Source organism: Scomber japonicus, chromosome 15, assembly GCF_027409825.1.
Source record: "Scomber japonicus isolate fScoJap1 chromosome 15, fScoJap1.pri, whole genome shotgun sequence".
Lineage (NCBI taxonomy): Eukaryota > Metazoa > Chordata > Actinopteri > Scombriformes > Scombridae > Scomber > Scomber japonicus.
In genome coordinates, this window is record NC_070592.1 from 25,287,595 (window position 1) to 25,309,777 (window position 22,183).

Sequence of the window (22,183 nt, forward strand, 5' to 3'; positions counted from 1 at the left end):
TATAAACACCTGAAAAAGTGTTCAAGATAACCATGACCTTCTGTATTCTGCCCCCACCCCGCTCACCAGCAGAACCACCACCTAAGGACAAGGAGGTTGATGGTTTCATGGGGCCTGACCAGAGACGTGGCATTGAAACTCAACTCATTTCACTTTAACATGTAAGCTAATCACTTAATTTACACTGTGAAATGACCTAGGCCTACACTCTAGGCAGAAAAATTGTAATCACATTTACTTGATTCATAAGTAAAAGTTTCATTTATTTCTTTGAGACTGTCATTAATATGAGAAAACGTGGAGGAGGTATGCTGAAGAGTCTATATCTTGTCTTGATTTTGTAGGACAGACTGCAAGACGACTTCTGCTTGGGTTGATCGTCTTGATGGTCCAGGCATTGTATGGGAGGTGGATAGCGCACCAGAGCCAGATGCATCTGAATAATAAAATGTTTTTTTGTTTGTTTCATTTATTCAAATACCAGTAATTTAAAATAGGCATGTAGGGTAAAACAAAAATGGGCAAGGTTGGCTGTAGATTAGATAAAATGCAAGTGTTTCTTTTTAATTACAAATTAATGTGGAATCAAATAAAGCAATCCACTTAATTAAATTCCCCATAAAGATTAAAAAACTTAAGATTGATGCCTAACATTTTCTTTAGATCTTGCTAGCTGATGCTGGTGTATGCTGTCTGGTGCTGGCGGGATGTTTCCTGGCTGTGGTAGATCACTGTCCAACCGAATATCAGACTGCACCCCCGACAGAGAAACCTCTCCAATGATGGCTCCGATGCGCTCATCCATGTCTATGGTCCTGACAGTTTCCTGGCCCCCTCCGTGGTTGTCATTGTATGTCTGGCAGCTACAGTCGTTTTTTGGCGTCCATTTTCAGATCGAACCAATTTTCTTTTAATTTCACTAAGAGTTCTTCCTTCTGCACACACAGCATTCATTGCACCGGTGATCTCTTGCTATGCTTTGCACTTTATGACCCCGATGCTCACACTTGAAAATAAGATTTTTTTTTTTCTCAACAAAACTTCATTAAGTAGGGTTTCTATCTGTGCAGATGGAAAGTTTTTTTCATTTCTTTTTAACTGCCCTTAGGGTTGTATTTTCCTTTCCTTTTTTTCTTTCTTCTTTTGTCTGAGTTTAACGTTACGTGTCAAATTGCGGTGGCTTGTTGATTTGGTGGTTTGCACAGGGCACCTAGGTCTGCTGCCCTTGTATAGGTTTATTGGGGCATTTCCTCATGCTAATTGGAAATTGCCTGGCACGTGCATCCAATTTAAGATCACATGTTATTCATCAACATAAGTAGGCGAGTAAGAACAGACATGGCTGACAGCACACGATTCATGAATCTCACGTAGGTTTGGCTTATTTTCCTCTCATTGCTTTGTGCTAGAACCAACATCTGAGAAAAATAACAAAACATTCACGCTTGAGGCCCAATGATTCTGCCCATATAGTACATTGTCTTCTTACTTTTCTCTTACACATTCTTACGGTGTAACAAATATATAGTTATTCTGGGCAAATCACAACACCATTTATAAAGATTCCCAGCAGCATGAAAACTGATAGAACAGTTTTTGTGTTTATCTTTTGGCATCACTTTTGGGATTACATTTTTTAATTATTGCCTCTTTCACAGAATTGTCAGTGGTCAGCTGGCTGCTGTGACAGTTTGTGGTGTGTTCAGTTGCAACTTTACTAATGGCAAAACACTTGATTATTCGTCCTTTGTCGATGGCAAGTTCCTCGAGTCCAGCCTGGTGTGACCGGCCGCTGAAGTAATCAAACCCATAAGCTAATACTGGGAGAAAAACTATTTTTTGACTGCTTCTCCCCTGCTTTTTCACCAAACTCCCCTACCCACACAACACAGCACATTATTAGCCTGACAGCTGGAACACAATGTCCAGATAAGCAAAAAAAAAAAAAAAAAGATGCAGCTCTTAACACTTCACACTGTTCCCACGACGAAAACACCTCATCTCCAAGTGTCAACCATACACAAGAATAACAACTGAAGGGAGGATGAAAGGCAGCACGGGTAAAAGTTTCCTCTGAATCCTCCTCTGAAAACTTCGCCTACATCACCTTGTTGTACGACAGCAGAGTAGGAGGGAGAACACTTTTGGAATTTGCACCTGTTAAATCTGCCTTCATCTAACACGTTTGTTTGCCGTTAGTCTTTCCATGGCATGCACTTTATCAACACTGCACTTTCAACAGCTTGACGTGACAGTAATGAGAGGGCTCAGGTGTTCCGACAGCATCTTTTGTACTTAGCCATTTTAATGCCTCCCCAATTTGTCAAATTGGATCCAACATAATTCCTAAAGCAGCAGGTGTCAATTGAGTTCATTTTCAAACCGTTTTTCAAGCTTAAGCTCCATGAAAAGAAATATAATATGTGGTGTGAGCAATAATCTATGAAGGGCAAACATTGTATAGATTCAGCTTTAGATTAAGCACCAGAACCACAGTTTTAGGCTCGCTGTTATGCACAAAATGTTCTGTTTTCCTCCTTTTCTACATATTCCTTTTTCCTTGATGTGTCTACTCTGCTGTTTCCCCAAAAGTGATGCCTCATAGCTTAACTTTTACTTTTCTGGGGAACAATTTCCACTCATTTTTCAGTTGGATTCACAGTTTTACATAACTCTATATGTCTGTGAGTGTCATTTTTAAAAATTGGTCATGGCTAATTTCCATCACTGCCAACTCCATTGGTTGGGTCTAACAAGGCTGTGGAACCAATTGCATATATAGTGAGGACCAACAGTGAGGAGTTTACACTGTCTATTATGTAGGCTCTTATAAAATCCCCACAAATAAACAGGCTTCCTGAGCCACTTATGGGAGTAGCAAAGGGTGCAAAAAGGTCATTTAAGCTGCTTTTTCATGAGATGGTCTGTTTTGATGACATTGAGTTGCACCAAGCCATAAACATGTGTAAACAGCTGCATTATTTTTTCCACTGGTGAACCAGCAGGATGCTTTAGGAAATGAAATTAGTTTTTCACAGACTTAAAACTTGGTTAGCTGTGCCATTTTTTCCAACAGCATTGTCATTTTTCCATTAAAGCTGGTCAGCACAACAAGATAAGGACATATTCTGCACTATCTGTCAACTCATCAGTTTAAAATAGTACGAGGGGGGGGGGGGGTAAATAGTACAACAAAAACAGCTCAGGATATGCTTCTTTGGCTTATACTGCAGTCATTAGAGCAGTAGGAGATATATCTGGAGTTGTACTATGGCAAGTATGTTTTCCCAACCACACCATATTGATACATTCTGGAGTCGATTGGTCAGCTGGTTACAAATGATGTTACTTCAGCTGACATGATAAGCAGCAAGCACATCAAGCAGATTAACGAATCAGAAGCAATAATTGGCTATTTTATGTCCGATGGAGAACAAGATACAACAAGAAGATAAGAAGAGGCAAGAAGACCTGACTGAACCAATAGTGGTAATAAAGTTCATGGCCTTCAACTTTGAGCAGGTCCTGAAGTGACTCCGCTATCATTTCCCTGATTCCTTTCGAGATTGTAACCATGTGGTATAAAAAAAAAACTCAGCAGTACAGACAGAGCCCCCCCCCCCCCCCAGAGATTTCTATATTCATTGTTCTTTGAGACGTATCATTCTTAGACACGGCTTTATAGACTCTACTGAGAGGAGGTGAAACCAGAGCTTCAAATACCTGTAATGACAGCACCGACAATACGAACATTTTCAAAGAGATTTATCAAAAATTGTGTTGTGAAGTGATAACTGCCGATAGGCCGCAGACAGACGTGCCAGCAGTTTCATGAATCATTTAAAACTGTCTGCCTTGTATTTCCAACAAGAATCCAAAAGCAAATAAGTGAATCATAAATAATCAAAACAATGAACACTATGGTTCGTAATAGTTGTTGTAGACTAGAGATGGAATATACAGGGTATACAATACTGAATGTATTTGACATAATATGCCATAAATGCATATTATTTCAGTTATTTGGTAGTTTTGCACTTTCATAAAAGGCATAAAATACTTTGTTGTTGAAGAAAATATTTTATAACCCTCTCTGGATTGGACTAATAGGACTATTAAATGAAAGTTTATGCAACCATGTAAACAGCTGTAACAGAAAATTGCATCATTCACAATTTTGCCACGAGAGACATTAATTAAGCATGTGAACATAACCAAGTGAAACAAAATGCAACTAATTTACTGGTTTTGCTAAAGTGTAAATTAACTGTGAAAGCACATGTGGCTGGAATAAAAATCAAATGTATATAAATGAATATATGATTACGTATTAAACACGGTGACCAAGCTTTCATATCTCCTGAAATGGGAATGAATGATTTAAAAAGGGACACCATCTGCCCTTGGCATTACTGTCTATTGCAAGTCTGCAAACTCTTAGACAAAAATATGAACTGACTACTTAAGAGATGTGAATTGGGCCGTTTTTGCCAAATGATGCAATAATTTCACTGGTCATTGCAACTGCACAATGAAAACATGTATTTCCTGAAAATGTAAGGTTTCTAGCTCAAGAGGATGACAAATTGGATCAAAGTCTAACCATCTTTTAAATACTATTGCATCACTGTAGATGATGTACAGGCACATATTCTCAACCTACCGGGGTAATTCTAGACAATAATGAACAGTGACTGTGAGGGTTAAGGAAGTTGGGCAATAATAGCAGCTGTCAAACCCTTCTACCATACCTTGCTGTTCAGTTTTTACGGTCGTCCGTCCCAAGTGTTAGGAGTGTTGGGAAACAGCAAAAACACTGATCACCTGAGACACCACAACAGTCACAATGCAATTATCACACTGTTGTTAATCTGGCAGCCAGCTAAACTACAGCACATCAAAATAAGTGCACAGCCAAATTCAAGCTTGTGATCAAAGACAGATAGAGTATGAAAACTCAAAGATAACAAGCGAACAGTACTCATGTTACATTCATAAGCTCGCCAATGACCTTACAGAGAATCTTTTGGATGTAAAAACACAGCACTCTCAATGTTAACATGATGAAATGAGCAGATTGAGGCGTGCTGGGACTTTTTTCTTCCTTGGACTTCCAGGAGGTAAGTGTGTTTTACAATTAGTGTTAGCAAATACACCTGTAACCCCACCTTATTAAAGAGTAAGAGACTTAATGGCACAACCATGTACTACACAACAGTTCACCATGTCTTTGTCAGTGAATGCATTTTTAAACAGTTATGTTATTAAAAGGCAATTAATCATAATCAATTAATCATCCCTTTAAACATCCCTACAATGGAATTTTATTTGATGACATCTCTATTATCCTCTTTAAAAATGTGCACAATTAGAAAAGCAGCAGTGTTATTATTTTGTTGTCATTTCACACCATGTTTAATGAACAGCTTTGTGTAAGCCTAATCCCCTTACATCACTGATTTCCAGTGACGGAACCGACGTCCCGAGCCGGCACTGGTCCATGCAATGTTGGCTACAAAGATGGGCCAAGATGTTGCCTAACAAGAGCAGACCTCATTTCTCCACTCCCTCCCTCCCATTCCTCTCCACCTCCTCCTGCCAACCCGAGCAATAAGCACAAGGCCAGAAGATCATTTGGAATGTTTAGCAGCCTCTCTTTCTCAATTTCTGCAAAGAACCCCCCCCCCCCCTCTGTCTATCAGCAAAAACCTTATTACCCTTCCTTATCACATGATAACATGGATATTGATCATTCCATGATATATAAGTTGTGAAAAATGAAGGTTCTCACTAGGTTAAGTGGCAAGTTTAATTTCAATATGTATTGTGTAATAAGTATTGGTCTTTAGAGACAGAGATCATCTCATACAGTCCATTAGTTCACCTGCAAATTCCAAGAAAGTTCTGAAAGTTCATTTCTTAATGGTGTATCACCTCATTAAACATTAGGCAGAGCAAAAATTGGTGTACATTTGATTTTGTATTAAATTAAGGTCTTTATTTTTAATGTAATTTATAATTTAATCACACACTTCTTCTTTAAAAAACATTTAAAAAGAAGTCATCTTGAGATCAAAATCTAAATGGGTGTACCACAAGGCTCAGTACTGGGGCATTTGTTCCTTTGCTTATGAGATTGGATGTTGGGTTAGCTTTTAACCTTTCTGGATGTCCGGTCATATTTTGGACCTATTTGACAATATGTGAATTCTTATATCAAAATGTATTTTTCCTGTAAAACAAAATACAACATGCTTCGGTAAGTTTGAACCCACCAATTGCAACCAATAAAATCCTGCCATCCATTCATCAGTCTTAAAGTTTTAGAAGCACAGAGCTAAGATTCATTATGACACACCTACTCTTAAATGTTCAAATCAAATTCTTTCCAGCATTATGTCCTGTCTGTCTATCCTGTTTCAGTCAGAAATACATCACAATATGGAAGTTTGATACTCTTTAAATCATCTGGACCTCAACTTGAATTTAAAAACTGAACCAGGTATGGAGGCTAAATCATTTTCTATCGGTGTAGTCACTGTAATGAATGCTTACATGCATGTGGTCACTGATAAAAGTCATCTCAATTCATTTCAGTGGCTTTCCAGGCTTTACCTTATGTGCCCGCTTAGAACAGAGATTGTTGTTAACTGTAGCAATAAAAGTCCTTCCCTCTGAACGCACAAACTCAACTGCACATCAAAGGGGACTTATCCCACTAAAGCAACCTAGAGTAACCTCTCTGACATTTTTAATATCACACTGCAGAGAGGAGTAGAGACAATCAAAGGAGGGCACCCAAACTGCAGCAGACAGCACTTTGTGCCCAAAAAGTTACACAAAGAAAATATAAAATAGTATTTTATTACAGCAAAAAACACTGCTCAAAAACTCAGCTTACAAGGTCATTTTTTTTCCAGTAAGAAAACACTTAAAAATTTGCTTGCTATGGATCTAAGAAGTAGTAATTTCATTATTTGGAAGCATTTTTACCCTTTGATGTAAAAGATGTAGGTGCTGATGTTATTCCAGCAAGACTGTTTCTGAGAACACTTGTATTAGCAGCACCCTAAAAACAGCTGCAGAAATCCCTTTGCTGATGTTTAATATTTTATACTCTAAGCTTCCTTCATCTTGTTCATACCTCGTCTCCTCCTTCTAAACCCCCATCCCCCTATTCTCATGCTCTGTAGCCAACCAAGGATTACACTGGCCTCTATTGTGTGGCTAGTGGACCGTCTGGCTCACACTGCTCCAGTAAAAACCCCTATCTCCTGGCTGCACAGGATTTCTGGTCAGAGCACAATGTTGCACTGCCGCCAAGAAAAAGCTGGCTTTGTTGTGTCTTGCACACTATTAAGCACAAGGTATAATGCTGCAATCACCAAAGGACAGGGTGGCTGGGTTTTTTTTTTTTTTTAGATGTGTTTTGAAGGCTGGGTATGAAGCTGGAAGCACCTCACAGGGTTTAAAATTCTATAATGAAAAAAATAAGTGGAATATTGCTACTTTTAAAGCTTCTTTCCGAGCGTTTGTGTGAACTGACCTTGATCAGACAGGAAGTCCAGCATGGTCTGCAGCAGGAAGGACAGGTGGCGTACAGACAAGGCAGGGTTGCCCATGCGACGGGAGGCGTACACCAGTTCATGCAGCAGACGCATCTGAACGGCGGCCCAGCCTCGGTGGGTACCTGAGAGAGACAGAGATGACATACAGTGAGATTAACGTTGGCCGGGTTGATGAAGCTTTTTCGTTGGCATCTAATGTTACACAGCTATCAAGTCAGATTACAACAGATCCATCCAGTCCTAGCTGCAGCATCACACTCTGTGAATGACTGTCCTGATGGTTTAAAAAGACACACGATATACAAAGAGATTAAGTTCAGACAAAAATGACTTTGAATTACTGATTTCATCTAAATAAGTTGTTTGTATCTGTAAATCTATTTATTATAAACAAAGAAACAACCAATGAAGCCCAAAAACCAATTAAGGCTTTGATTCTGCTTGAAGAGTTTTAAATAAAAAGTTACATTGTTTACTATATCATCACAATCAGTGATGTCATTTGTTTTTTATTGATAAAGGATTGTTAGTATATATAACATTTAATCACTTTATTACACTTCAAATACATACATGAAGAATGCAAGAATCAATTCTCTAATTACTTTTATTAGTATTAGTAGTAGTAGTAGTAGTAGTAGTAGTAGTAGTAGTAGTAGTAGTATTTTGATATTACAGTACATGTAACTAAGGCTGGGCAATAATCATTAATAATAATCAATAATCGTTTATCAACTTTCAGTACAATCATATTGTGGCAATATGATAATATTGCTTTATGGTGTTAAAAAATACAATTCACAATCTTAAGTTTATTATTATTAAAGCTAACAAAATAAGTTAAAAATAAGAAGAACATATATAGCAATATTAGAACTTATGAACTTATTGTTACATTTTGTATGATGTAATAAATAGCACCAGAACAGCGATCATTGCACTGAATATTACTGGAATTTAACTTATTTTTACCAAATGTCTAATTATTTAACTAATCTGAGCTACATCCCTTGTATGAAATGAGCTCTAATGAACATTTTATACAGTGTGATATTCTTTATTATGATATATTGATGATGTGATGATATTTTTGTTAATATTGTGAATCTAATTCTAGTCATGTCCCTGAGCCATAAATACAGCAACAATATTGTTTAATTCCATCTTTGCAGTAATGTATGCTTTCCATGACAACCATCAGCACAACAAGTGTCACAAACCTTCAGAGTCTGTACTTGGCACGCTTGAGACGCCTCGCACACAAAAGGCCACACATAAATATGTTTTGATGTTTACATCTGAGCCACCTCTAAAAAAAAACTTTAAAAAAACGGAAGCATCCCCGGGCCATCGTGTGCTCCGGTGTGGTTTTAACTTAGCCGGTACAATTTGGTCTACACGGCTCCACGAGACATCTTAATAGCATTCTAGCCTGACACCAACTGTTACATAAGACCCTCAGCCCCCTACCAGATCCCCTGCTCCACTCCCAGCTGTCGACTGTTGACTCACTGAGTGGGAAAGAAAACTAGAAGGAGGATGTGCTGGGGGAGGCCTGGGGACCATAGAGAGAGAGAGAGATGGAGAGAGAGAGGGAGGATATTTGGTAAACACTCTGCTTAAACACTGCTTCCAGTAACGTCAAATCACGCCCATGCCCGCTTTTCAGCTATCAGCATTTTTCTACCGTGGCTATTGTTCATTCTGACGACTTCTGTCATCCGAATAAACTGTAAAATGCATTTCCTTCGTAAGCTTTTTTTTCTTTTTTTTCCCTGTTGTGAAACTGCACCCACTAAGCAGTCTAAAAATAGCTGACTTCCACCTGTCTGCCAAAACCAGCGCTTATCTGCAGGACAGTAATCCAAAGGACACTTTGGATTTTCTGAGGCTGTCGCTCTCACTCTTACACAAAAAAAAAAAAAAAGACTTCATTTGTGGTATTTTCAGACCTGAACTGGAGGTGTCTGGCAATCCAATTAAACACACCACCAAGATAATGAGTGTACTGTTATGCAAAACCTGACTCAAAGGCGCTGTAGCTGCGGGCCGCCTCTGATGAAACCGGGGGAATTTTCCGCTGCGTAGGGTGATGAGATGTCACACACTTTACCGTTATTCTCCGGGATAATAATAAACGTGTAAATTATGCCAAGAAAAGAAACTTTCTTGGACAGCTTGACCACAGTAGAGAGAAATGGGTCTATGTAAAAGGAAGAAAGACAGAAAATAACAGCGTGTCCCCATTTCTGATAACAGAGGGGGAGTGGTGAAAAAAGGGCCTTCCAGACATTAAAAAAAAAAAAAAAAAAAAAACATTTTCTCCACTGTATCTCAGGGCTCTGCAGCCTTATTGGAATGCACCATTGATCCCCATTTTCTCTCTCTCACTTCAACTTGCCTCTCCAGCTTACTTGCTTGATAAACTCTCACCTGATCCTTTCTGCCAAAAGACTTACATCCGCCGTTCCCTGCTCTCCCCATCAGCCCTGCAGGGACTCAGAGTGGATAGCAGGAGCCTCAGTAGGACTTGGATGCTATGGCTGATAAATCTGTACGTACAGATTATGTTACAGTATCTAAAGCATCAGTACATTCAAGAAGGGTGGTTTTTTTGTGCTTTTTTCTCTTTTTTTTAAACCAAAGGCTTGACTTTTAATGCCAATACACAAAGAAGGGTCATATTAAGGGCTGCATATGTGTAGTAGAACCGAATCACTCACTTTTTAGCATGCAAAAGAAATTATTTAAATCGCTTCTTCCAGTTTTGTTAGAGATTTGTCTAAAGACTAAACAATAAATTACCAGAGTGCAGTATTTTTTTCATAAGGCAGCATAATTTAGGTTTTGTGTCCATCTGAGTTTAACATTTTACAATAGTATATAACATCAACTATACTATTGTCCTCACCAATAACATTTTTGGACTTTTTTTTTTTACATTTGACTATTTCAAGGTGGGCAACCAAGATTAGTTCCACCAATGCAGTATCCAATCAAATATGAAATACGGTCACAATCTCCATCTCTGTTCCTGAGTTACGGTGTTGAACAAAGGCCAGAAAAGTGTTTTTGCAGAACATTAGCTTGTTGCAGTGAAGTTGACCTTTGACCTTTTGGATATAAAATGTCATCACTTCAAGTGTATAAATTATTGGGTTGTGGCCAAAAAAAATGTTTTGTGAGGTCAAAGCTAGCTTGATCTTTGACCACCAAATACTAATCAGTTCATCAAGGACTCCAAGTGGATGTCTGTGCCAAGATTGAAGAAATTTCCTCGAGGCGTTCCCGAGTTATTCACGATAACAGAACAGATAGACAGATGGTTAGATTAACAAATAAATAGATGGACGTATGTGTAGTGAAATAACCAGAAAACTAAATGTCTCAGGTCACAGTTGTTACAGCACAGAGGCATAAAAATCATCTCACAGTGTTCCTGGAGTAACAGGCCTAATAGAAAATATGGATGTCCCTGAGCCTTTCTGCTCACTGTGAGCACCTTCTTTTGTGTTGCAGACGCTCGCCATTGAGTGGGTCCAAAGAGAAAAGGGTCAAGAGTCTGTAGAAACAAGAGGCTTATCATGAGGACCTTACAAAAGCCTAGGTCAGTTCTCAATTGTGCCCCCTTTTAGAGCAAAGTGGTGGCTTTAATACAGAATACCCCGAAGAAGAACTCTTGAAGAGACAGGGAAAGCCTCAGGTGGAATGAAGTGATGCTATTAGTTTCTTTCATCTATTAAATGCGTATTTACACTGATGCCACTCACATATTCTAGATCATGCACAAGGGTGCTGCTCTCAACTTGAATTCAATGAGATTTATTTCTTTTCCCTTATCTATAAAACAGCACTACTTGACTTGTGACCCTTAAAAAAGTAAATAATCAAACTAAATTAGGCAAAGCTGCTTATTGAGACTTGTTACTGCAGGCTGACACTGCTTACTTTTTTTTTTTTACTTCTTTATGCCACTGGTTATTATTTAAATCAACAAAATACACGTCTTCAGGTTCAGATTTAAGACTGGACTAAAAACTATGTTCATTATGGGATGTAGTATTTGTATTACATAAGGCAGTAACCGTTTTATTGAAATGTTGGAGCACTGAAAATGCTGCAAAAATGTGATGACATGGTCAACTTGGAGCTGTAGAGAAAAACATATTGAATTCACGGTAAGGCACAATAAAAAGCTTTTTGGTCTTAATGAAAAATTCAATATACCATGTTCCTTCAAATAATGGATATATACTGTATGTGTACTGGATCATCATCTCTTGGAGATGTATTTCTATTTGTATGTGTTGCACTGTTTACATTTCACTTTGAATATGTGGTTCTTTGGTGGCTACATTTCCCTCCTGTATGAATTATAGAGTGAGAATGACAGTGAGAGTCATGTTTTATGATGCTGATGAAGTTGATGTTGCACTACTGCGTGGTAGATGCTGTTATTTGGTCGCTGTCCTTTAGCTTTTGTTCTTTCAACCGACATGTTTAACCTTGAATGCACTTAGAAGAGATCCAACTATATGAATTGAATGAACTGACTGATCGGCACACAGTTAATTAGCAAAAATTCTGATTTCTCTTTGTTATCTCATTGAATAATTGAATATCTTTGAATTTTGGCCTCTTGTTCGGTTAAGACAAGCAACTTGATGATGCCACATTGGGATCTGGGAAATTATGATGGTGATTCTTCACAGTTTTCTGATATTAATAGACTAACAATAATGAATAGAATCCTTAGTTCCACCTCAGGAACACACTGTATCCAGGATGTAAGATGTGAATAGCTTGGAGATGTCTCTACAAATAATAAACGTACTGAATCATTCCCATGCCAGATTAAACCACTTTCTGAAGTATGAAAATGCAACCTATTATTTCAGTACTAAGTTTTCAATCCTCAAAGTCTACCCTCAAGTGTCCGAACCTACCTTTGTTGAAGTCTTTGGGATCGAGGGACAGACTGTATCCAGGTAAGGTCTCCAGCAGCAGCTTGTAGCAGGCCCTCCAGCCAGGCTCCGGGATGGTGGGGGCGACGCACTGCATGGCTGCGACCCTCTTGAAAAATGCTGACTTGCGATGGAAGCCGATCAGCTCGTACAGCTCGGACAGGATACTGTAGCGCTGGATCTTCTCCTCCTCTGACAGCTGCAGTTATGAAGACACCGTAATATGTCTTTACATTGTCTCGTGACATACTGTTAAGTGCATTATGGATTAGACACACTTTCCTAGACTGTACTGCCCTCACAATTACACAAATTGGCACAGCTTTCATGTATACTACTAGTGCAATGACTGTTCAAAATGCCAATTGCTGATAATTTCTGGAGAACCACGTGTGTATATGTATCAACTGGGAAACGTATCAAGCATTTTATGGCCTTCCACTGATTTCTACTAAACCTGCCCAAATGAGACACAAAGAAACCGCATAATTCAGAAAGCACTCACAAAAGGGTGATATGCACCCCGAACTGTGCTGCCAAGCAAATAGCATCTCAGTGCTCCTTTGCTATTTGCACGTATGTAAATTAGATAATATGCATACACTTGGTGCAAAATTGGCCCGTTTCTCTGCAAATGAGCCACACACAGAGTGAAATTATTAGCATCTTCAGAGAGTTGGTGGTAACTGAAGCGCTCTCAGTCACTCCTCTCTCTCTCTCTCTCTTTTCAAATCTTCAAGATTGCAAGGCATTGAGTGATATTGAATTCATACTGAATGAAACCAAGGGTGAAGTCTTCAGTCAGACACTGGGGAAGTGTCAAGTAGGAATAGGTTGGTAGGTTTATCTTGGACATTTAGCCTCTTAAAATAAAAAATGTCCTGACAGCTCTGATGGAGCTCAGGATTCATCCATCAAGACTACTTTACTACAAATAATTCTACCGTCTAACACATTTCAGACCTGCCTGAGTCACATTAATAGCTGTATTCTGACATTTGGCATTTCGGTAGATTATGAAATGCTAGAGAAGTAAAAGAAAAAATTTATATGAAGGTTGGGTTTGTGGTTGTGGAGAGCTCTGTGCATGTGTGCATACCTCTGCTAATTAAAGACACACAATTTGAGGCTTTTGTGCTCTCTGCAGTTTTCATTATGAACCAATCTGTGTGCTGAAATGTGAAAAGCCTGAAACACTGGAAACCGTTCCGCTCACTCTATCAGATACGAAACAAGGGCAAATTGCAATTAGTTAGAAAACCTTGAGTGTGTTTGCGCAGTCATGTCATTGGTGCAAATCTTTTGAGAATTGGACCTAACGATGGCAGATAGGGGTTGGAAATGATGCGCAAGTCATGGTCCTATCAGCGGCCAGAATCCATTTGTGAATTCAACGAACTGTAAAACACGTTAGAGTCAAAACTCAATCCTAGACATTATTATTTTTGTCACATCTGTTACTACTCAAAAATTGGGTTTAGCCTTATTGTCAGGACAAACAGGACAGGATTCGAGTCAACTGCTCATAATTTTTCACCCTACTGCACTTCCTTGGGTCCCCAACAATTCATCTGCCAGGCATGAAGTAGACTGGATGAATGGTTCTCCAGATATGCAAAGGACATACACACACACATAAACACACTGATTCCTTGTTTTATATAGGGATAACCCTAACTTTAAGAATAATCAAGAATATCGAGACTTCAACTGAGGAAAAAAAGGCTGAACCACTGTACTTAGAAATTTCACTGGCAGTGTGGGTCACATGAGGAAACACAAGAAAAGAAGAAAAAAAGATAAAGAAAAATGTGTTTAAAGTCAAAAGATGATACGAGTTCTGTTTCAATGTGGGGTTTTTTTCGCACTGTTGAAGTAAGATATCCTCAGTCAACCTGATTTAACTGTACTGTTAACCATTAACCATACTGTCACAGCTCCTATTAATCATCCAGTGAAGCAGGAAAATGATTTTATGTCCCAGTCAGATAGCGTACCTGTCCCAGGTTGATGTAAACAGCGTTCTGCAGGAACTCGGAGGCCTCCCTTGCTCTCTTCTGAATGGCCAGCACCCTGACCGCCTTCACACAGGCTTCCAGCTCGATCACGCCTGCGTTCTTATACTGCGGGAGATAAGAAGGGGGGGAAGCCTCGGCGTTAATGAAAAATGAATAGTCAATGAGGGTCGCCTTGACTTCTACAACCCACCTCGTAATCAGAAGGAATGTTTTTTCATTAACACATGACCGCCCTCATCAGTCACCGCGGAGCTCCCGCTCTAGACGTGGCATGACAGACAGCGTTTGATATCTCGTATCTGCTGTCACTTTTAGCTTTTTGCCGGGATTCCCAGCCACTTCTGCGTTTGTGCTTCTTCTGGAAACCTGATCTACAGCTGCTGAGCTTTCACACCTTGCATTTTTTATCTAGCCGTCCCTCAACTTCCCCTCCACTTCCACCCTCATTGTCTCCTTATTAAAATTCAATTAATATCTGAATGGCTATGTGTTGAGATGTAATTTAATTCTGAATGAACCAGTTACAGGTAAAAAGGCTGTGGGAGGTCAGTGTAAAAAGGCAATTATAATAATGAAGATAAAGCACAGGATTGCTTCTGAATAGTTAGGTAGCATAATGAACCTATTCAGCTTCCCCTAAGAATTAAGGATACTCTTATACTATCCTTTGTGACTGTGTACAAGTGCAGTGGTCAAAAGAGAGGACAGTCACAATACAAACATACTAAGTCTGCCTGATACTGCTCTACAAAAAGGTTAGAAAAGACTAATAAGGTTCCGTTTCCAGAGAGTAAACCTGCTCTCATGCTTGTTTGTGAGCACTGTCCCCATGTAGCATTCAGTATTAAACAGCTGCTGTCAGCATGTACTCTTGTCGCCAGATTCAAATGCCATCAAACCAAATCAAACACTGCCCCCTGCTGAGCTGATGAAATACTACCACACTTATATTTCAATTTCTAACTGCTAGAAATGGTTTTGTATCACAGCAACCGCAACCTGACACAACCATGTAAGACTTAATTTGATGACTGCATTACTAATTCCATCATGTATAAGCGGTCAAAGGTACAACCAGAATTCTTTTTGACAAGATCCTCCGAAATTTCTCTTTGTGACACTCGTCTTGATAGCTTCTGAATCCAACTGGGACCAGTTTCAGGGCTTTGCATCACATACTTTTTATTGGTCTACTGATCTGGGCTCGTTGGTTGTTTCTTACACAAGATCTACAACTGAAAGGACTGTGCCTTTGAGGTTGTTGTTATTTGGACTTAAAGGAAAGGTTCACATTTTTTAAGGTAGGTTTTGTAGTAATTGTTCTTTCTCTCCACGCTGGCCACAAGATGATCCCTTATTAGATACTGTATCATCTTTAATCAGCAGCAGTGGTATAAGTTGAACTGCAGTCTCTGTTCAATACCTTGCCGTAGTAGGAGATGGCCTCTTTGTATTTCTCGATAATGTCCTCCTGACTCAGGCAGTTCTTCGCTCGTCCGATCTCGGTGCTGGTGTCGGCGCTAATGCCGTTGGCTGTGAGGGCTCCTACACTCAAAAAAAAAGGAAGACGTGTGTGTGTTAGTTTTAAGAAAGACACCAGAATGACTATCCATCAGCGTGTCCCGCCACTGATCAAATGAAAAAAAGGGAAAGGGAACGAAAGGAGTGACGACAGGAGGAAGGGGAAACTTAAATCCACCGCTTACTCTTTAAAGACACCTCATATAAAACACACACATTAAATAATACACAGATATGCAGTGTTTCAATGTTGGTGGACAGATAAAATTATTAATGGTGTACAACTGTGTAGAATGTGTTTTTATTTCGAGTTCTGGTGTTTATAGTTGTCCTTTTTCCTCTCTAAATTAAATCTAAATGAACTTATCCTGCTCTGCCTTCAATAAACACAGCTGTAGCTATTCTGGTTCTCTTCAAAACCAGAACAATATTCACATGTATTGTCCCAGGTAGAGTTAAACTCACACCTGAAATATCTCAAAAGCAACTGCAAGGTGCATCTCTCGGCCAAATCTGATTAGAATACAAATACCAATTGAGAGTGCATTGCTTAGCAACGGGGGCTGTGTCCATAGCAACACTGTGGTGCTGTCACTGTGACTAACGAGTGAATAAGGAGATGCTGCATTGCACTTTTTCTTGGCCAAACTGCACACGTAACATGACCGAGCGAAAACACATCAAGCAATGATAACTGCACAGAATGAACTGATTGAAGTAGAATTCCAAGTTGCAGATTATCGATAGAAAATGTGATTTATTTTCTGCTCAGGCTATGATAGTGAGAGGCTTAGCAACAGTAAGCATTCAGGAAAATAGGTAAATATATGACTAAAACGTTTAAAATATATTCTGAAAGGGTGAACTGATTTTTTTTTGTGGGGTAATCAAGAGTAAATTATGAGATGTTAGATTAATGGGGCGACAGTAATTAAAGGATGGGATTAACTGAAAGCAGTCATTTACAGTCTTCAGTCATGTGGTCGTGTGATACTGATCACCAAAAAATGTGGCTGTGTGTGAGAAAGAGCGAGTACATTAGGAGGGGCGAAACAAGGTGATGCTAAACCAACACAGGAGAACACTACCTGTCAAAGGAGGGGGGAAAAAAACATCAGTTGATTTTTTGAAATGAAAATAAACCATAGAATCAGGATGCTGACGATGCAAGATGAGGAAAAAAATGACATCAAACACAGAGCGAATGTGACCTCAAGCAAACAAGGCAGATTGGTGTCTACAAGAGCTATGCTGGTTAGACATACCATACCTGGGTCAATGAGAACCTCCTGTGCCCCTACAGACAGAGAGAAAGAATGCAGATTCACTCCGTGACACAAGGCGCAATGTTAGCAGTGTTAGTCCCAACAGTCTGCTTGTAGGCTGCTGCTGCTGCTGCTGCTCTGCTACAAACTACACTTACCAAGAGCCATAATTAACCTATGGCATGCAACTGAACTTTTTTTTCACTAAAGCAAAGTTCAAACAGTTTTAGTACAACAATATAAAACTCATAAAAAACTCTTTAAGAAGAAGTTATACAGTACATTTGTTACAGTATGTCAGGGGATCTGCAGGGTTCAACAAGTTCAATTTGAGCCTTTTAAGAGCTTTTTAATACCACATAGAATATAATATATCTGGTTCAGCATCATATGGACAAAATAACCTATAATTATTCATTACTGTTTCACATGTTTTTCAAGATGACAGTCATTTCTAATGCTATAGTTAACATAATTAAGATCTGGACCTGGATAAGTGGCAGACAATGAATGGATGGATTAACCAATTAAAAAAAAATTGAATTCATGTTCATTCAAAGTTTTTGCTAAAACTGACACTTGCTCGTATGTGAGATTACGAGCTTCCTGCATGTAGCAGGTGTAGCTGACACTATTGACGGTATTTCCAACAGGTCTCACAGTGCCGACTGAAACACCACAAAGAAGGATTAAGCTTCCCGCTGCACAATCACACACTGAGTTTATAGGTGTGTAATGTCTCCTGACAGGCAGCAACCACATTTAATAACTGACATCAATGCCTACAGCAGGCAGGAAAAGGTTTTTAATACTTCTATAAATAAAACTCAAGACTTTTTAATGCCATTTTTTAAATAAACTAAATTCAGTGCTTTTTGAGGTTGTTTAAGACCCTGATTTAAACTGATGGATGAGAGGTTCATTTACCTCAAGGCTGAAATAAATTATTTATTCGGTTAGTCAATCAACATTAAATGAGTAAATGGCCATTTTGATGAAAAACTAGTCATTTTTAAAGTAATTTATCAAGTTAAAATATTAAATATGTGGTGGTTGAAACTTCAGAAATAGAAATATTTGCTTTCCATCATGTCATACAACTGAAAATTACGTGTTTAATTTATAAGCTAAACTTTAAAATATATCTATAGATTAATCAATGCTTAAATTAACCACTGGTTGCAAATAACCTCATATATCACAAATGCACTTAACATTCAGGCTGATATAGGATGCTGCTCTGCTGGTTGAAGATTAAATTAAATATTTATTTCAACATTAAGTGGAGACAAACACAAGGCCATGTTAATACACCATGTTAATAAAAGCATGTTAATAAGAGAGTAGAAACAGACTGTTATGTTTGAATTAAAATTAGCATTCATTTGGGTAAATATGAGAAGCTTCAGAAGTTTAGCAAGCTGATGTTGTACTGGTGTTTGTACACACAAAGCTGAGCACTGCTTAGCAATGACACACTCACACACTCACACACTCACACACAGACAATCAAGTATTATCCCATCCAAACCTTTGTTTCAGTCCGTCTGCTTACCTGGTCTGTGGCGTTTCCCTGCGTCTGCTGGCTGGGAGATGCTTGGCTTGCGTCCCGCAGTCTTCCCCGCTGTGCCTCCGGGGTAGTGGAATATGACCGATGCTGAACACAAACCCTCCAATGCAGCTGAAAAACAAAAACACAGTTATAAGTCACGGCAGATCACTGCATGCCACTGTCACTGCACATCACTGCACGGCACTGTCACTGCACTGCACGCCACTGCATGCCACTGTCACTGCACATCACTGCACGCCACTGTCACTGCATATCACTGCACTGCATGCCACTGTCAATGCACATCACTGCACGCCACTGTCACTGCATGTCACAGGCATGTAACTGTAAGTCACTGCATGTCACTTCATGCCGCTGCATGTCACTGCATGTTGCTGCATGTGTCCGTATGTCACTGCATGTTGCTACATGTCACTGCATGCCACTGCATGTGACTGTAGGTCAATCGATTTGGCTGCATGTCACCATATGTCACTGCATGTTGCTCCATGTCGCTGTATGTATAATCAATGCCTGGCACTGCATTTCACTACATGTCAATGTATATCACTGTAAATCATTTTTTCATAATCGAAAAGAATGCTAGCAAGAAATTGCAATATCAAAATTCCAAAGATACGTTTGAGGTCATTTAGAAACAGTCACTGTTAAATGGTTTGTACACAAGAGAGCACTGAGTTTAAAGCTTAAATCTTCCTTTGTTACAATTCTTTATTAACCCCAAAATTCTAAATTTAAGGGATTCTTTTTAGCTTTTAATTTAGTTAATTTAAAAAAGAAACACTGGCAGATGTAGTTATGAGATTTTTTAAATGCAAAAATCAATATTGATATTATTGCTTGACGCTTTATGGCACTATCGTTTCACATTTCAAGTTGATTTTATTTATATAGCTCTTTAAAAAGCAAACAGATTTTGCAATGAAGTGCTTTACAAAGGCAAATGTATGCACATACAAGCATAAGGACGTTTATTTGCATAGCAGATGGTTGTGAAAAAAGAGCAAGATTAAAACAGAGCCAAGTTTAAAATGTACAAATTTAAAAACCCAAAGAAATTAGCTAAGAGAATAAAAGTTAGGCTGCATATCAACAGACTGTCTAAATGTCCTCTGGCAGGCTAGTCCAGAGCCGAGGGGCCGCTACAGAAAAAGCCCTGTGCCCAGCTTGTAGAACATCCAGAATCAAACACATAACATAAAAACTGCATATAATCACACACTAGTCCTGTATCCACATCTGCCGCCATCCTTCATACTTACCACCCAGCCAGAGGAAGTCGTTAACCCCCCTGAGCAGCTCTACAGACATGTGATAGTGGACCAGGGCGTCCTGCAGCATGCCCGCCTGGAGACACAAGTCTCCGACATGCTTCCTCATCCGTCCCTGGCAACGCTTTTTATAATGCCTGAAGAAGAAGAAGAAGAAGAAGAAGAAGAAGAGGAGAGGCAGGAACAGAAAGAAACACTTTTTCAGACAACAGCGGGACAAAGTAAGTCAGTCAAACTTCTGAATAAACTTTTTCAAATTAGAATTGAGTCTGATTTTATTCACACAGTTAAGTTAAAACAGAGCACACTGTCTGCTATCATATTCCTCATGTCAGCAGGAAGCCAGGAGACGAGACTGGTGTGAATCTTATCAGTCAGCTACAGAGGGAATGTATAGGGTTGAGAGGGCGGGGGGGGGGGGGGGCACAAGCAAAGGACAGAACTACAGTAACAACCCTGTAGTCTGCACAATAACAGCGGGACTCAGGAAGGAGCAGCTTTCACCAGGATACAGGGGAAATTCAACTGTTTGAAGGGAAAAATATGAACCCTATTGAGGAAGACGAGTGACAGACTGGGGAAGGTCAATGCGAAATGAAACAAACAAAATATTAACTGCATAATCTAAAAAGTAGAGGTATAAAAATCTACATTAACATCTATTCAGGGGGAAATCTATAATCATACATCTGGCGGATTAAAAATGTAAAATGTTAATGTTCAGTGAGACAATGAAACCGCTTCCAGCTAAATAAAAGTCAAATGAAAAAGAGGCTCATAAAGGAATCATGAATCACAGCAATTAACTAGATTGCTGGACATGGATTGATGTTTTTATGAATAAGCGCTGTGCCGCGCCAAGCCGGAGAGAGGCGACGCACCGCTCTGTGTGCTGTGCTGCTCTCGTGAATAAAGATATGAGATCCATGTGGCCGGCGTGTCGCTCCAGCTTCTGCGGCCAGACTAAATCCCAAAATGCACCGTCCTGGCACTAATGTTTATTCTGAAGCTGGGACAGACCTCAGCGGTGTGTTCAGTGAGTCCAAACTATCAGCTCCTCCTTTAAAAAGGCCCATAGCAGGGTTTAAACACTCTAAATATAAAATCACAAATAAAGCATCGCCTATTGTTATATGTATGTGTTTTTTGAAGGATATGGTGTTAACTCCACCTTCAAGACAGACACTGATTTCAATTCAAATCAATTAGAGTCACCAGTCTGACATGTTTCAGACTGGTACTCTGTTACAGTGTAATTTGGTCAGCGTTGGATGGGTCGATACCATCGTCCATCAGTCATAGCAGACAGTCATCGACCAGTAAGCCTCTACCATTCTAACATTATGATTTAAAAGTACGCTGTCCATCATCTGTCCATCCTTTGCATGGATTAAATTACTCTTATTGGCTATTTAATAAAGAAGTTTACATTGCACTTAAAGTAATGTAACGTGGTCCATCCCATTCCATCATCCACCATACCATCGTCCATCGTGATGCTTCACTGCGGTCATCGTCATATGCAACTTTTGTTAACATCGCCCGTCCCTAGCGTTAAAACTGTGCTGCAACTTTATTCATAAAAGAAGGAATATTCTGTTTCACGTCTTTGCTGAATATGAACTCAGCAGCTTTATATAACGGCTGCTCGATCATGGACAAGAGCAAACGGTGCTATCGGCTCTATGACAGTGATAAAGTTCCCTAAAAACAAGATGCATTAATGAACAGACATAAAAAGAAAGTGAAATCAGTGGCTGGCAGGAGGGCAGAAAGATTGGCAGTCATTTTAAGTATGATTTGTATTAAATGGGTTTTAACACAGAAAAATAGAGGTATGGTCCTTTAACTGCCAACCAAGTGATCACTGGAGCTCTGTCAACTTTTGTATTTTATTGTAGAACTACTTCAATAAATTGTGGGGAAGTACAACAACAAAACACAATTTATAATATGATAAAGTGGACTTTTGCACTTTAATGAATTTAAATGAAGGTGCATGT

The 22,183-nt window shown here is 39.2% G+C and overlaps 1 protein-coding gene across 2 annotated transcripts in view; it reads right to left on the bottom strand.

Moving 5' to 3' along the window:
• The window catches only part of trappc9 (trafficking protein particle complex subunit 9), a 211,984-nt gene that overhangs the window by 186,996 nt on the left and 2,805 nt on the right, over positions 1-22,183 (bottom strand). The window contains exons 3-9 of one of the 2 annotated variants that reach the window (XM_053333924.1): positions 20,172-20,317; positions 18,892-19,017; positions 17,342-17,368; positions 15,974-16,095; positions 14,530-14,655; positions 12,515-12,731; positions 7,547-7,690 (exon numbers count right to left, since the gene is read on the bottom strand). In XM_053333924.1, coding sequence (XP_053189899.1) covers positions 7,547-7,690; positions 12,515-12,731; positions 14,530-14,655; positions 15,974-16,095; positions 17,342-17,368; positions 18,892-19,017; positions 20,172-20,317 — 908 coding nt within the window. The remainder of the gene's footprint in view (positions 1-7,546; positions 7,691-12,514; positions 12,732-14,529; positions 14,656-15,973; positions 16,096-17,341; positions 17,369-18,891; positions 19,018-20,171; positions 20,318-22,183) is intronic. The other variant, XM_053333925.1, reaches the window with a different exon arrangement.